Below are 16072 nucleotides of genomic sequence, written 5' to 3'. Positions count from 1 at the left end.
CCCTCTGGACTTGTTGGCATAATTCGAGATCATTTTGGAAATTGAAATGTAGGATTCTCATGCAAATCATACATCTAGTTTATTCGCAAATTGTGGACTGTTTAGGATGGATTATCCTTTGCTTAGGAGTGAGGTTATTATAATCTCTATTCAAAACTGACTCTATGCAGACACATTAACTTTCTTACTGGTGTTGCTTTTATTTCTCATTTGTCAATTAATGTTTTAATTACTGATTGCGGGAACGTACAATAAACCCTTGGCAAATTTCAATCCAACTATATATATCCACCGTGAAGCAAATAAATGTGTTGTCACTCTAGTTGTTTGGTTCATCTATTAGTCAACTCTTTTGTTTATATTGGACTTATCTATCATATTTGTATTTTGTGTATTTAAAATTACTCCTAAACTAGTGTAATATGTATCTTAGACGATTTTATTAATAAACTTGATCCTTTTTTTGTTTTGTGGGGGGGGGGGGGGGAGAGAGAGAGAGAGAGAGAGAGAGAGAGATAGAGAGAACCATCATTAGAATAAATAGGAAATCATATTGTATGGAAAAAGCTGACAGTAACAATCTGAATGACACTAAAATGAGTAAAGAATGAGTCTATAGTGATAAATACAAACAAGTACGTACTAATTTAGCAAAAGGGAAAAAAAATACAAATAAGTACTATCGTAAATCCACTCGTTCCTATTAACATATATGTAGAAGCATGGTAGGCTCCAACACACTCGAGAAAAGCTTCAAGAAGCCATGCAAACATGGAACCATAAAAAGATGGGAGAAAGAGAAAGTGAAAGCCTGAATGGTCTCGGGGCCACAGTGTTTCAAGGACTACTAGTTCAGTTTGATGGGGGTGGGGAGAAGAAAGGAATAGTTGGAATTGTGGTTGGAATGGTCGGGATTGATGGGATTGTTGTAGGGGTGGTGGGCAATGGAATGGCTGGCAGAGGAGGAAGAGTCACCTTAGGAACTGTTGGCAAAGTTGGATTTGGTAAGGAGGGGATTTGGGTGCTTGACAATGGTGGCAACGTGGACTTTGGCAGAGTTGGTTGAGTTGGCAGTGACGGCAATGGCGGCAGTGTGGTAGTTGGCAGTGTCGGCAGAGTTGGCAATGGCATGCTAGGCAGTGGTGGCAATGTGGCTTGAGGCAGTGTTGGCACAGAGGGCAATGGAGGCAATGTGGCCGTAGGCAGAGATGGAATTGTAGGAAGCGTCAATGCTGGGGGTGGAGCTGCTGGCGTGTCCAATAGTTGACGAGCCGCCAAGCTCATACTAACGCTTGACAGAGACAATGTTACAATTAAGGCCAACATGAAAACATGCTTGGAGCTAGCCATTGTTTGATAGGATCAAAGAGACCTACTTTTTTTTTTTTCTGAATATATATGGAGAACTTCTTTTTCTGTTTTGAGTTTAAGTGTTTGAGACAGGAAATATGAATTGGTATTTATAGAGTGGAATGTGAAGGGAATGTTCCAAGTGTTTGATGAGATGTAGTTGGGAATACATGGGAGAAGTTCGGGTTAGTTTACCATCTCAACTGGACTTAAAGCCTGTTTAAATTCCAACCTACCTACCCTATCAGGTTATAGCTTAACAAAAATCATCTGTTTCGGAAACCAATTTTGAGAATATATATTTATGACTCATCAGCATTGGACACACCAGCATAATGCAAAGATATAAATAAACAAATGAAATCAACAATGTCGGGAGGGGATGGACTATCAAGCAATCAACTAATTTTGAGAATGGACTTTGATGGATTTCAGACTTACAAGCTTATACCTCTTGCTTAGTATCATTTTCAAAACTAAAGTGACATGAAAGCCAATCTAAACTGCCTAGGTTTCCATCTTAACTGATTCTCTTAAGAATTGAACCAAGATCCCAAACGACCACATCCTATCTCACAGTACCTTTACCGAATTCCTCTTATGAAATTCACCCCACAATTATGGTAGCCACCTCAATGTGAGAGAATTGTAGTATCTTTATTGAGATTTTTTTTTTTTTTTTATAAGAAATTTTTTTTGATAAAGATAGGAAAAAATCTCAATAAAATCTCTTTTTTGAGATTTTATATATAGAAAGTCTAATTGCAGATTGTTAGAACTTAGAATAACTATAACTCTACAATGACAACCTATTTATAGGCACCCTCTTTGATTATAATTGTAATACAAACTAGTTGATAATCCGTGCAATGCAAAGTTTAACAAAATATATTTTTTTTCTTTTTTTTTTTCTTTTTTTTTTTTATTCAAATTTGATCATTATTGTAATTATTAGTGCATATTTATAATGATTGTGTTTGTATATAGAACTATCTATTTTAAAATTTATAGAAAATATCACTTGACAAGATTCTAATGGAGGGGATTAAATATAGAGTAGAATTTAAAATCAATTAGAAAAATACATTTTAGAATAATGACCTATAAAATCGTGAGACCTCAAAAATTTATGTCAAAATGTTATTAGGTCAATCAAAAGTCAAACATCTTCAATTTTATATAGATTCATCACAGACCTGTGCAATGCGCAGAAAAAATTTGAAAATATATTTTTTTGTTAAGTGAAAAATAAAAATAGTAGATGAGACTTTTTTTTTAGAGCGTTGCAACCTATAACATCCACTCTTAATGATAGCTCTTTATTATAAAACTAAGATACTAATTGATTTTTGACGTAGAATGTGATTGAATCTTAGATCTCTTATTTAATCATCAGGATTCTACTTATAATATACTATATGTTGATGTGACTCAATAGGAGCATGACAATAATAAATGATGAACTTCAACTTTTAGATCGATATTATATAAATATAGATTATAGTTAATAGGAGCATTGGACAAATAAAGACAATGGACTTGACCTTACACAAACTATGTACAAAGAAGGTTTATTTATAAGAATATTATAAGTGGAGTGCATTTATAAGTACAATGAACTTATGTCTATACAAACCAATATCTTAACCTATTCTGACACAAATTTATAATTTGTTTGCCACGATGGTTATTTCAGGCTATCATCTGTTTATTGCCTTGCACATATTACCTTTGATGTGATGTAAAATAAATAGCACATGCTTTTCTAGAGCAGTAGGGGCACAAGAAGTTACAATACAAAATCAAAGGAGGGTGCCAGTAGAGGCCATCAAGGTGACAGTGTCAAAATTTCATAAAATATGGCAGATTGAAAGAAAATGGCATTCTGATCAAGATTCATAAAATGATAGTCGCCAAAATTTAGATGAATTCCTTCATTAAAGCTCGAAAAACAAAGTTTTTGCTATTTATAGCAATATTTGTTTTTCCTTAATAACTTTTAGTTTAAAAGTTAGAATAAAGTCTTGTCTATTTCGGGACGACCCTTAAGGTCAGTAGTTTATGATTCTGCATTTAACTCAATTTTGCGATTTTTGGTAAATTTCAGTATTTTGTTACCTAATTACGTAATTAGTGGAAATTAGGGGTTTTTAAACTTTTTTTTTCCTAGTATTTATATGTTTTGTAGTCGTTAGAGGCAAATTAGACTATTATCAATAAATACAGACTTTTGTCAAATTATTTCTCTAGTAGATTGCAGTCTTCTTCTCCTTGTGGATTCGAGGTTTACTACCAGGAATTAATAGTTTAGTTTCTATTCCATCAAGACAGTATCGTGTGTGCTTTTTTTAGGCTTCCACGACATCATGATGTGTTTGCTATTTAGATTTATTAGGCTCCAAACTTTTCTATATTCTATTTGCAATAAAATTTGTTGTGATTATGAATAACTGAGTTGTTTGGGATCCAGTGGCTTTTGATCTTTCTTAGAGCTTAGTTCTCATATTTGGTAACTTAAGAGTTTAATTTAGTTGCTTTTCTTGTATTTCCTCCTTCAAACATAACAAGTCATTTTAATTGAGGCAATATCAAACCACAACCCTTTAAACACAAAGTCAAATAATCTTCTAAGCAAAAAAAAAAAAAAAGTCTAATAATCCATCCCAATTCATAAGCAATCAATTAGAAGCTTGGTAAAAGGCATCAATTGACCTTCACAACTCTTCCTCTCCATTATTCATCAAGCTACAGAATTATATTTCCTGGTCCCTTCTCTTGAAGGTACTTTTAAGCATATTGTAGTTCCAAGGTAATTCATGTTGAGAAGATAAAAACCTTGGAGAGTTTCTTTGAGTAATTAATATAGCATATAAAGACACAGTTTAACCTAAAAGACCTAAATCCAATTGATATGTACTCAATTATATTATATTAACTACTTATTTTTCTCATCATTATTCAATATGGGACTTCACTCACACGTATACACCCAACAATCTCCTCCTCACGTGTGAGTCTCTACTTCTCTGTGTGCTTCAAGACCTCTCCATGGGCCATGCATGAACAAGTCCTATTCGCTCCCCCTTGCCTAATGGGTTTTTCCATTCACTAGTGCATCACCCATGGGTCTCTACATGTCAACCCCGCATGTTTTTTTATCCTCCACGAGAACCTCACACTTCACCGTTGTCTAGTATCATTGGCAATAATACTCCTTTGTTAGGCTTTTCCAAGATCGTTTGTGTAGGCTTGGTGCAATATAATGTCCCCACTCCAACTACTAAAGGGACCCGCCCTGCTCCAATTGCAAAAGGGTTTCAAGTCTACACACCTGGCCTGCTCCTGCTTCAACTGCGAAAGGAACCTCGATAACCTTGCTTCCTTTGCGCCACACCACCATGGGCTCTGATATCACTTGTTGGGAAGATAAAAACCTTGGAGAGCTTCGTTGAGTAATTAATATAACATATAGAGACACATTTTTTAACCCAAAAGACTTAAGCCTAATAAGTATGTACTTAATTATGTTATATTAACTACTCATTCTTCTCACAATTATTCAATGTAGGACTTCACTTACACATGTACACCCAACAATTCAGGCTCCTCTAAATTAAGATGGTGGTATAATTTGAGATCATTTTGAAAATTAGAATGTAGGCTTCTCTCGTAATTCAAACGTCTAATTTATTCGTAGAATTATGGGCCATTCGGGATGAATTATCCTTTGCGTGGGAGTTGGGAAATCATAATCTCATTCCTGAAACTGACTATTTAAGTACATATCAAACTTTCTTACTACCTCCAGTACTTCTCATTCATCTTTTAATGCATTAATTTATGATTGAATGAGTATTCTTGCTAGGCCTCGGCAAGTTTCAATCCAACACATCTACCATAAATTAAAATAAACGCTCTAAATCTCTAACTGTTTAATTCTTTTGTTTATTATTGTACTTTCATCCTTCTTTGTATATTTATGGAAAATTCAAAAAATATATACTCCTAAACTTATGTAATATGTTTGTCTTAGAGGTTTAATTTAATAAATCTTATTCTAATTAAAAGAAAAGGGGGAAAAAAATCAGAAAAAAATAAGAAATCATATTGTAAGGACAAACATGACAATAACAATCCAAATGACACTGAAGTGGGTAAAGAATAACTTACAATGACAAATACAAACAAGTACTAATTTCGCATAAAAAGAGAAAATACAAACAAGTACTATCATAAATCCAATCGTTCCTATTAACACATATATAGAAGCAAGGTAGGCTCCAACACACTCGAGAAAGCTTCAAGAAGCCATGCAAACATGGAACCATACGAAAATGGGATAAGGAGAAAGTGAATGCTTGAATGGTCCCGGGGCTGCAGCGTTTCAAGGACTACTAGTTCAGTTTGATGGGGGTGGGGAGAAGAAAGGAATAGTTGGAATTGTGGTTGGAATGGTAGGGATTGATGGGATTGTTGTAGGGATGGTGGGCAATGGAGTGGCAGGCAAAGGAGGAAGAGTTGTTGGTAAAGATGGATTTGGTGAGGAGGGGATTTGGGTGCTTGGCAATGGTGGCAATGTGGTCTTTGGCAGTGACGGCAATGGTGGCAGTGTGGTAGTCGGCAGAGTTGGCAATGGCGTGCTAGGTAGTGGTGGCAATGTGGCCTGAGGCAGTGTTGGCACTGAGGGCAGTGGAGGCAATGTTGGCAGAGATGGAGCTGCAGGTGTTTGCAATAGTTGACGAGCTGCCAAGCTCATATTAATGCTTGACAAAGACAGTGTTACAATTAAAGCCAACATGAAAACATGCTTGCAACTAGCCATTGTTTGATAGGATTAGAGAGGCCTAGCAAGTCTTTTCTGAATATATATGGGGAACTTCTATTTTTGTTATGAGTTGAAAGCATGAAATTCTAATAGGTATTTATTCAGCGAAATGTTGAAGGGTCCTAAGAGTTTGATGAGATGTAGTTGGGGATGTATATGTGAGGAGCTCGGGTTAGTTCAACTTCTCAACAAGACTTGAAGACTCTTCAAATTCCAACCTACCTAACCTATCAAGAGATAGCTTAACAAAAACAACCTGTTGCGGAAGCATTCAGCACGCATCACCGAATGACTCATGAGAATTGACTATCTGTGGCTTTCCGACTTACACGAGTATGCCTGCTACCAATTAATTTTTTCAAAACTTAAGTAGCATGAAGCCAATTTAAACTGCCTAGGTTTCCGTCCCAAGTGTTTTTCTTAATTCTTGAACCCTTTTCTTAATTCTTGAACCCAATTGACCACACCCCACCTCGCAATACCCTTACCAATTTTCTTTCACAGTATTGGGTAATGCAAATCTGTCCCCACCCTGAAACCCATCTTATATTGAGATCGAACACAATGAGAAATTCTAGTGTAGAAGATATATGAATGGTAAATATACTTATTATCAATGGTGGAGCGGGGTGGCTATCAATAAAAATAATAGGGAAAAAAGAAATAGAAAAAAGAGACTACCTCACCACAAGAATAAAGAAAAGTATAAATTAGTATTACTTAATAATTGTATTAGTCTCTTGTTAAAGAACAATACTTCATGCCAAATCTTTTTTCTTTTTTTTTTCTTTTTTTTTTTTGAAAATTCCGATTTAGATTCTTTGTTAAATATATGTTTCAGAATTATTAATTAATTATCAACCCATCTCAAATATGTGATCCACAATATAATTATATTCTACTATAGTTCAGAATGCATCAACTCATAAAGAAATAATTTTTTTAAAAAAATGTTATAATACACTATTTGGTATGACTAAAAGGAAAACGACCTTAGAGATAAAGGCAATCCCATAGAAAGTCCAATATGAAGACACAATTACATATAGGAAGACGTACACAAAAACTTTGCACCTTGGACCCTCTCTGCAACCTCAACAAGCAACCCACTTGCCTTCCCCGCAATAATTCTAGAACCTTTGAAATCCATCACACAAACCAAAACTTCTGGCACACTCCAAAGAACCTCATTGAAGATTTCTTTTATAGTATGCTCATTGGGGGGAAAATCTATGGTTTGAAGCTAATAAGCTCTTTGGATCACAAGACGGAACAAAGATAAATTTTTCTTTGAAGCACAAAAAGAAAAGTGTAAGGTTGAATTTATTCAATCATGTGTTGGCTTTATTCCGTACCAAATTTGCTTGTAATTTAGCAATTAGATATCTAGGGAGTCTTGCGACTGGGAAGTCGCCATAATGGCACACATGTGAAGCATGCAGGGGGAGTTGAAGGGTCACGACAGCTAGAGCACTATAAGACAAAACTTTCAGTCTGGTCAGACAGTTAGCTTGCGACTTAAACTCGCGACTTGTTCCAGTCGCAAGGTCGAGTCGCCAGAATGCCCTGTTTGTTGAAAACTGACCTTTCGCATTCCTCATACACCCTACTATAAATACCCTTATACCCATGAAATGTTGAAAGCTTCTAGAAAGAATTTTGAGAAAGAAACCCTAGAAAAAAAACAAGGCTGACTCATCCACAATTTTCATTATTTGATTCTCTAAATTCTTCTACTCTCACCCTCTCCATTGATATATCCTTGAAAGGTACATTTAGCCAAATCCTTATCTCACCATACTCATATTAGTGAGGAGGTATTTTGGTGCTTGGGAAGCAATTCAGAGGGAACCAATTCATTTTGGTTGATGCAATGGACTATTGCAGAATCTGGTAAGCTAGAGAAGACAAGGTTCGACGTAATCTTATTAGAGTAAGAAGCTTGGAAGGCTTAGATGCACTTGGTAGATTAGGCTTGGAGGGTCTTCTGCTATTCATGTATCCCAACTTGATTCTCTAGTGGATTATTAACCGCTTGGAGGGCGGTGGAAAGGTTTTAGGCAGAGTACTTCGGTTTCCTCTTCAATAACACATCGCCGTGTTATTTTTGTGTTTGCATCTCTCTTCCTTTACTTTTTAACTTTTAACCACTGTTGTGATTGTATTTAAATATGGTTTAGAGTGTTTTACCAATTTGGGTTTAGCCTATATTCATCATTCTGTACATATATTGTTTGTGTATAAGCTTGTGTTGGTAATTTTATATTTTGGAGTCTAAACATACATAGTTGTTTTACACCTATTTGAACTTTCAAAAAATCACAAGGTTCACTCTCTAAATAGCACAAGTTGTGGGCTCCTTTTCTCTATTGAAATAGTATAGTGCAAATTAGGGTTTATATAGATGCAAACATAAGTGACAAAACAAAATCTAATGCAAAAAGGATACGAAAACAGAGTTAGAGAACAATTTTTAGCAATCTTTCAAGCAAGGGCCCTTGCTTGAGTGGGCTTTAATCACTTGCTTGAGCATGTCTTTTGTTTCTTGGTAGACCAAGCCTTGGTCTCTACTTGAGCAAGCCCTTTCAACCGGCTAGTCTTTGATTCTTCTTTTAAGTAGAGAATTTGAACATGAATAAAATACATTGATAAGCCAATTTGGTTACAAGTAACCGCCTGCATTTTTCCTATTATTTTGTTAAAAGTCCTACTTTTAGAAAATGTGAGCAAGAAAATAAAAGAGCAAAGTCCCAAAAAAAAAAAACTAGAGTTCCCCCCTTATGACAATTTAAACATATATTTTGCTCATGTATATGTCAAAATCCATACAGTAAATTGTTAACATTAACCACCCAATCTCTCACACAGCCACACATAAATCTCTCTCTCTCTCTCTCTCTCTCAAAATTAAAGATTAGATTTTAACTTTCCTTCATCATGCATCGCTTTATCCAACATAAAGTAAAAACTCATTCCTTTAAAAAAAAAGAAAAATTACTTTTCATCTATTTTTCTTAAATTTTACACCTAAACCAGGATGCTTAATTCCTTATATGATTGTAACATATTTTTATGGTGGAACTTTAGTACAAAAAAAATCCAACCAAAACAAGATCAAAATCATAGAATTTATACCATAATAACTATGAAATCATCAAGTTATGTGTTGAATTCATTTTGTTTGGACATTTTGAGGCTATTGAGTTATTCTATTGTTAAGTGATTTTGCAATAGTACTTTTACTAAATTAGATTTTATGTTTCTATAGTTTAAAATTTATTTGATTCTTTTCCTATTGTAATTTATATTTTAGATAGTTTCTTTTATTTATATATTTATAAATGTCAACTAGAAAAGAAATATGATATAAAAAATGAAGAAGTAGAGAAGAGAGAAGTGTAGAAAAAAAATAATTGAATCTCGAATGCCTTAATAGATTTATTACTAGAAATATTTAAAATATATGACAAAAAATTTAGATTCAAATCTCACAAATGAACAAGAAATTTATTATTAAAAAAAAGGGTTAGAAGATAATGAAAAATATAACAGAAAAATAACAATAAAATAATTATAATATTATTTTCCATAACATTTGTAGGGACTGGATCTGAGCGCTTCTTCTGCTGAACGAGTGGACTCAGATCCAGCTAGCCCAATACAATGAATTTGTAGAGAGTGAGATAAATTACTAGACTTTAGTGCATGGCCAACGGTCAATATAATGGTCATAACAATCAAATATAGATGAACTGAGATTATCTAAGAAAGTTTGTCCTCGGCACAATCCGAGGAGCTTTGTGACAATTATTGAATAAGGATGGTTACCACCTTCCCCCCCCCCCCCTTTTTCGATATGTTTTTCCCTATTATATAGTCCTCCTCAAATGATATTTTTCTCCCACTTGTTTTGACTACCCGTCTCATTAGCCACCTTACCAAACCTCCTATGAGTTGCAGCAATCAAGGTAGCACTGTTCAGAGGTCATTTCTCCATTAATGCCGCCAGAATGTTAATTGTGCACATTAAATGTGAAGGTGACAGTCTCTCCTCAAATTGCTCCTCCACCATGCTTCCCTAAATGACCCATCATGCTTGCCTTTTCCTTGGGGTGTTTAGGGAGGCCGCCTTTGGTGGTGTGCTGCTCTTCCTTTCTGTGGTCTCAGATGGCCGAGAACAGGATCATCATCAGCGATATTTCTTGGCAACTTGGGCTTTCTACGCTCATCCTCGGACGATTCTTCATCCTTGGTGTAGGCCTTGGGCTTAATATAAAGTGGGCTGGGGTCGCCAGATTCTTAGGCCCCACAATAGCCCCTAAAAATCCTGCTGTCCAGATCCTTGGACGGGAAGGAGGATTTTGATGTCCTCGGGCCTATGTCATGGCTTGTCCAGTCTTGTCCTATGTCAGCGCTAGAGTCTTTTCACCTATCCAATGCACGTTTTTGGCGCCTCAATATACGGCGCGCACCCATATTAAATTCTGGCGGCTCTATACTCCCTACGTTCAACGGTGTGATGATAATCTAACGGTAGAGAATTTTTGCCTTTATGGGCGAGAAACCCCGCACAGTTGTTTTTGATTGAGGGTATAAATACCCATTTGAACTGACTTGTCTCTTTACTTTTGCATTCAAAAGTTCTTGCGCACACACCCTGAATCCGGTCAAGTCTCCAACCCAACTCGCGTCTCTTCGCAGCATAAAAAGCCTATCTTGGGAGCCTTTTCTTATTTCTGTAAGTTTCTTCTTACTCTATCTCGTGTTTCCCCCCTTCTGATTTTCTTTTCCCCTTATTCCTCTCTTTCTTTCGCTCTTCCCTGTGTCTCTCAGCCACTCTTTAGGATGGGTAGGTTTAAGAAGTCGGTTGAGTATAAGAAGGCGATGGAGAAATTCATTGCCGATTATAAGATACCCAGTAACGTGGGTCTGAGGTAATGTAAAGAGGAGGATTGGTATATCAGGAGGGAGGTGGGTAAAGTAGTGATTCCTATAATCGCCTTCCTTGAAGGCGGTATGAGAATTCCTACGGGGCCAGTGATGAGGGACTACCTTAGGCACTTCTGATTCGCCCCTACCCAGTGAGCCACTAATGTGTTCAGGATCCTGGGTTGCGTGGATGCCTTAAACGAGAAGATGGGATTGAGGTTAACCCATCACGATGTAAATTAGTGCTACAATCTCCAACACCTAAAGGGCAAGTCCTATTACATGAAGATGAGGGAAGATAAGGTTAGGCTTATTCAGTGCCTCCCCGAGTCCAGTAAGGGGCTAAATAAGGACTTTCTCATTGTGTTCGGGGAATGGCATGATGGCCTTCATTGTCCAACAGAGGAGGGGACACTAGGTGGGGTGCCTAGAGTAGGAAAGGACTTGATCTTTTGTGTTATTATAGTTTGCATTGTTTGGTTCCTAACATGAACGTGCTTTCTTTTTAGCAGATCCATACGCTTTCGAACGACATTTCCATTTAGTCAACAAGGAAGACTTGGAGACCGTACTAAGGGAAGAGATCTTTGTAAACGAAGCTGACAATCAAGTTAGGGTTGCTTACAAGATCCTCAGGTACGATCAGATCCAAAAGTCGTTCTTGGCTCTGAAGTACGTGATCAGAGCCAAAGATCCTCGACTTCGCAAAATCACCATAGCAGAGCATGGGTTTTTACTCCCTGAAGGGCCTCCTATCCCAGAGGGCATCCGATGAGGGAGAAAGAGCCGTGAGAGAAGAGGAAGTTGCTGATTTAGGTCCGTCCGATGACGAATTTGGCGCTTTCGACCAAGCGAATTCATTCGAGGACCCCTCTGGTGACCTAGGCAACCCCAACTTGACCGAAGCGGATATCTTGTGATGAAGCATAAGTTCGTCAGTAGAGTAAGCTCGTCAGTCGAGTTGGTCAGATGGAAGCAATCCTCAGCCTACATGGACGTACTCTCAAAGGTGGTCACCGGTGTGGTGCCTGCCACAATGCCTCCGATGCCAAAGTCAGTCTAAGAAGCTCTTTTAGGAATAAACAATATAATTGAACAGAATGAAAGAGATCTCTTAGTGTCTATGTGTGTATGTACCTTATACTTGGCAATGTGTGGGCTTTATATATGCTTTTCATAGCTTCTAGCCGTTGGAGTAGTTATGGAGGTCTTAATGCTCCTTTTGGTAACGTTTGGTGCTGTGTAATGTGGCTTTAATGTGCTCCAACGGTTCATACGATTGGCTTTGTAACCGTCCGGGGTATTTATGGGCGGCATTGAATGAGGTGTTTATCATCGTCAGTGGAGTGGATATTCGTCACTGAAAGCTGTTCTCGTCTGTACAATTGGTCTCGTCTATACATGATTTCGTCAGTCCCATCAGTTGCCCTCGGATTCCGTGGTTGTCGTGACATGTCATGACGACCAGGGAAGGCAAACGGTTTTGGGATTTGTAAGCGGTTGGGTTTTCGTGCCGCATTAAATGTGTTGCGGCGGTGCCTTTTGGGTTTCGGCCTACGTGGCACGTTCTAATTGGGGAAGTTAATGCTTCAGATGATAGGACTATTGGTTTTCCCACTGGTTCTTTTAATTTCCCAATTCTTGGTTTTAAGACTTCCCCTTCTGTTACTTTTTCCTTCTCACTTTTTTCGAAAAATCATTCAATCATTGTTCTGACCATTTTCTTCGGCGACCTCACTCTGCTATTTCCTTTCCAACCTTGTACACGGCGCGGTGGTGCTCTTCCTGTTCCTTGCTTTCTAAAGGTACGCCTTCTCTCCTGTTCCTCTATATGTTTTTCCTTTCGCTGTTACAATCTCGTTTCTGATTACTTTTCCCTCTTTTTTTTTTGTTTTTTTTTGTTTTGTTCTTGTTTTCTTGGGGGTTTAGTTTACACTGTGTCTTCTCTTTGGTTTTCATGGTTCGTAGTTTTGAGGTTAGGACAATTTGCCCATCAATTTCTTTTCTGTTTGCTCGTTTAGGACGGTCCTTAGGTGTTTTTTCTCATATTGAGAACTTTGTCTTTGAGGGTAACTGTTTGAGCGTAGCATTGGCCGATTTGTTGCCCTTGCTTCGTTAGTCACTAGATTGGTTTGCCAACGAGGTGGGAGAGCGAAGGAATATGTTCGAGGTTAGGTCGAGCGAGCTCGAGATTGGGTTGTTGTCTAGCGGCGGCCCAGCGGAAGGAGATACTGCTATTTCTGTCTCTTGTGAGGTTAGGGCTTTTTATGCTCTGGAGGAGAGGTGTGGGTTGGATGCTGACATACTTAAGAGATTTCGGGATAGATTTCAATTCCCAGATCGGGTTAGGGTTCGTCTGCCCAACGAGGAGGAACGGGCTTGCCACTTCTTCCTAGGCGAGGTGTGCTTTTATGAGTCCGCCTTCGTCTGTGGGCTGAGGTTTCCCGTCCATCCTTTTGTGACGGAGTTGCTAGACCAGTTTGGTATTGCTCCTGGGTAACTTATGCCAAATTCATGGAGAATATTGGTCAGTTGTATGGGGATATGGTTGGTCGCCACGGACGGAGATATGGTTAGGGTCGATGAGTTCATTTATTTGTACCGCTTGAAAGTGTCAAAGGAGCATGGGTACTATGAACTGGTGCCTTGGGAGAGGAATACTAGGATCGTCAAGAAGTTACCCTCGTCCTTCAGATACTGGAAGTCCAGGTTTTTTTTTTGTGTCTGGGGACGATTTTGAAACTCCCTCGGGTGAGGTTTGGGGTGATCTCCCGAGGTTGCATCGTCGGTGGGGAACCCCGACTTTAGGTGCGTCAATATTCCCTTTCATACATTAATCTCCTGCATGTTTGCCCTTGTCGTCATTGATTCTCCTGTTTCTTCTTCTGTGCAGTTAAGAGGCGACCAAAATTGAAGAGCAGGTATAGGGAACAGGTTCAGAAGGTGATTGAATACGCGCAGACGATCGAAAGTTGGGACGATCTTGTAGATCCCAGGACACTTGCCTTCTACTGTCTTAGGCCAGATCCATCCGATTACATTCTGCGAAATCTTGAGATTGAGGGAAAAAAGAGTAAGTATTTAGTTCGTCAGTATTTAGCTTTTACCCATCAGTTCTCTTTTTATTTATTTATTTATTTATTTATTTTATAACAAGTGTTTCCTTCTTGCAGAGATGACGACAAAATTTAATAAAGACATGTATGCCAAGATGAGATCCAAGAAGGACGAGCCTCTGTCGAACTTGGGAAAGAAGGCTGTGCGCGTTACTGGGAAGAGTGGCTCGGCACTTCCTGTTTCTTCCGTCAGCCCAATTGTGTCAGGGGTTGCGACGACGAGGACCGCTTCTCCCACGACTTCGGTGGAGGAGATCGAGGGTACTCCCGTTTCCAAAAGACCGAGGTTGTCTGAGAGGGAGAAGGAGAAAAGCGTTCCTCGTCCACCCACAGTCTGAACTGATGAGAGGCTGGCCGTGGATAGGGCTCACGAAGTGGTGACTGCTGTGGATCTGAAGGTTTTATCCGGTGTCCCATTTAATGACGTGGCGGCTCGCCACGTCCACAAGCTTGTACAAGTTAGTTTGTTTGTGCCCCCTTCTTTCTTCGTCTTCTTCTTCCTTTCATTTCTTTTATTGACGGCTCTGAAAATTTTTTTTTAGGTACTGGGTGAGAGCATCCATATTACTTCTGAATATCTTACCCAGGAGACGAAGGTGGCATCTCTGACGTCCAGGATGGAAACTTTGGAAGCGGAGAACTCCACACTGAGGAAGAATCTTATTGATTCTATGGGCGAGTCTGCTTCCTTGAAGGAAAAAGTGAAGACACTGGATGACGAGCTTAAGGTTGAGCGCCAGTTGAAACAAGAGAAGGATGAGCAGCTCTTAAGTGCTAGGGAGATGGTGAAGATGATAGCTGCAAGGTCAGTATAAGCATTCCAGACTACTGATGAGTATAGCACCGTCTTGTTCAGCTGGTATTTCAAAGGAGTTGAGCTCTTAAAGAGGTACCTACTGAAGCATCCTTCTGGGGTGGATATGGAGAAGTTGGACCTAGAGGAGGTAGACCAGGAAATGGCTGCTGATAAGGCCGCCCAATCTTCTGCCATTGTGCCCTTCACTCGTGAGGATGTCCCTGTTAGTGACGCTCCAGCTGGTGAAGACGATGCTGCCAACGCCTGACCCTGACACTTGTGAAAATTTCCTTTTTTTCTTTTGGTGGGTGTCTATCATGTTTTTGGGCCAAACTTTTGAACAATTTGCTGCTTATCGTATTTTGACAATGATGTTGGCAACCCAGTGTTTATGGGTCTTATGTAAAAACAATGGTAATTGCCCTTGGTTTGGGGACTTTAATTAAATTTGTCACAAACTTACTTGCATTTCATGATTGCCCACGTGTTTGATGAGTTTTGTCTGGCTCCATATGTTGTGCTTAGTGAAAGTCCCTTACTGTGGCTTTTCCTCTCTCCCGTCGGTAGCTGTTTCCTTGCAACTTGAACTCCTTTGGTTCAGGCAAACGAGCTGGGCACTTAGTTTCAATTCGTTGCGATACTATCGTCGGTACTCATGATAACGTAATTTTGTTACTTAGATACCTTTTTGACTTAAACCCATTAAAGGGATCTCGTCATTTTTGATTGACTTCGTCCGTAACTTACATCCGTCAGTGTGGAATCTTGTTACTTAGCTGATTTTGACTTACACACACTAAAGGGATTTCGTCATTTTTAATTTACTTTGTCCGTAACTTACATCCGTCAGTGCGGAATCTTGTTACTTAGCCAATTTTGACTTATATCTACGAGAGGGCTTTTGTCGTCTTTAATTGATTTCGTCCGTAACTTACATCCGTCAGTGCGGAATCTTGTTACTTAGCCAATTTTGACTTATATCTACGAGAGGGCTTTTGTCGTCTTTAATTGATTTCGTCCGTAACTTACATCCGTCAGTGCGGAATCTTGTTACTT

The 16072-nt window shown here is 38.5% G+C and overlaps 1 protein-coding gene across 1 annotated transcript; it reads left to right on the top strand.

The window, feature by feature from the left end:
* Positions 1-787: 787 nt before the first annotated feature.
* LOC136064987 (uncharacterized) lies at positions 788-6017 on the top strand. The gene is made up of 2 exons (XM_065767553.1): positions 788-1061; positions 5731-6017. The coding sequence occupies exons 1-2, from the start codon at positions 788-790 to the stop codon at positions 6015-6017; spliced, it is 561 nt and encodes a 186-aa protein (XP_065623625.1).
* The last annotated feature ends 10055 nt before the right edge of the window (positions 6018-16072 follow it).

The sequence above is a fragment of the Quercus suber genome, unplaced genomic scaffold, assembly GCF_002906115.3.
Source record: "Quercus suber isolate HL8 unplaced genomic scaffold, Cork oak 2.0 scaffold_822, whole genome shotgun sequence".
NCBI lineage: Eukaryota > Viridiplantae > Streptophyta > Magnoliopsida > Fagales > Fagaceae > Quercus > Quercus suber.
Note: the sequence above shows the minus strand (reverse complement) of the source record. Positions and strands in the feature narration are given on the sequence as shown.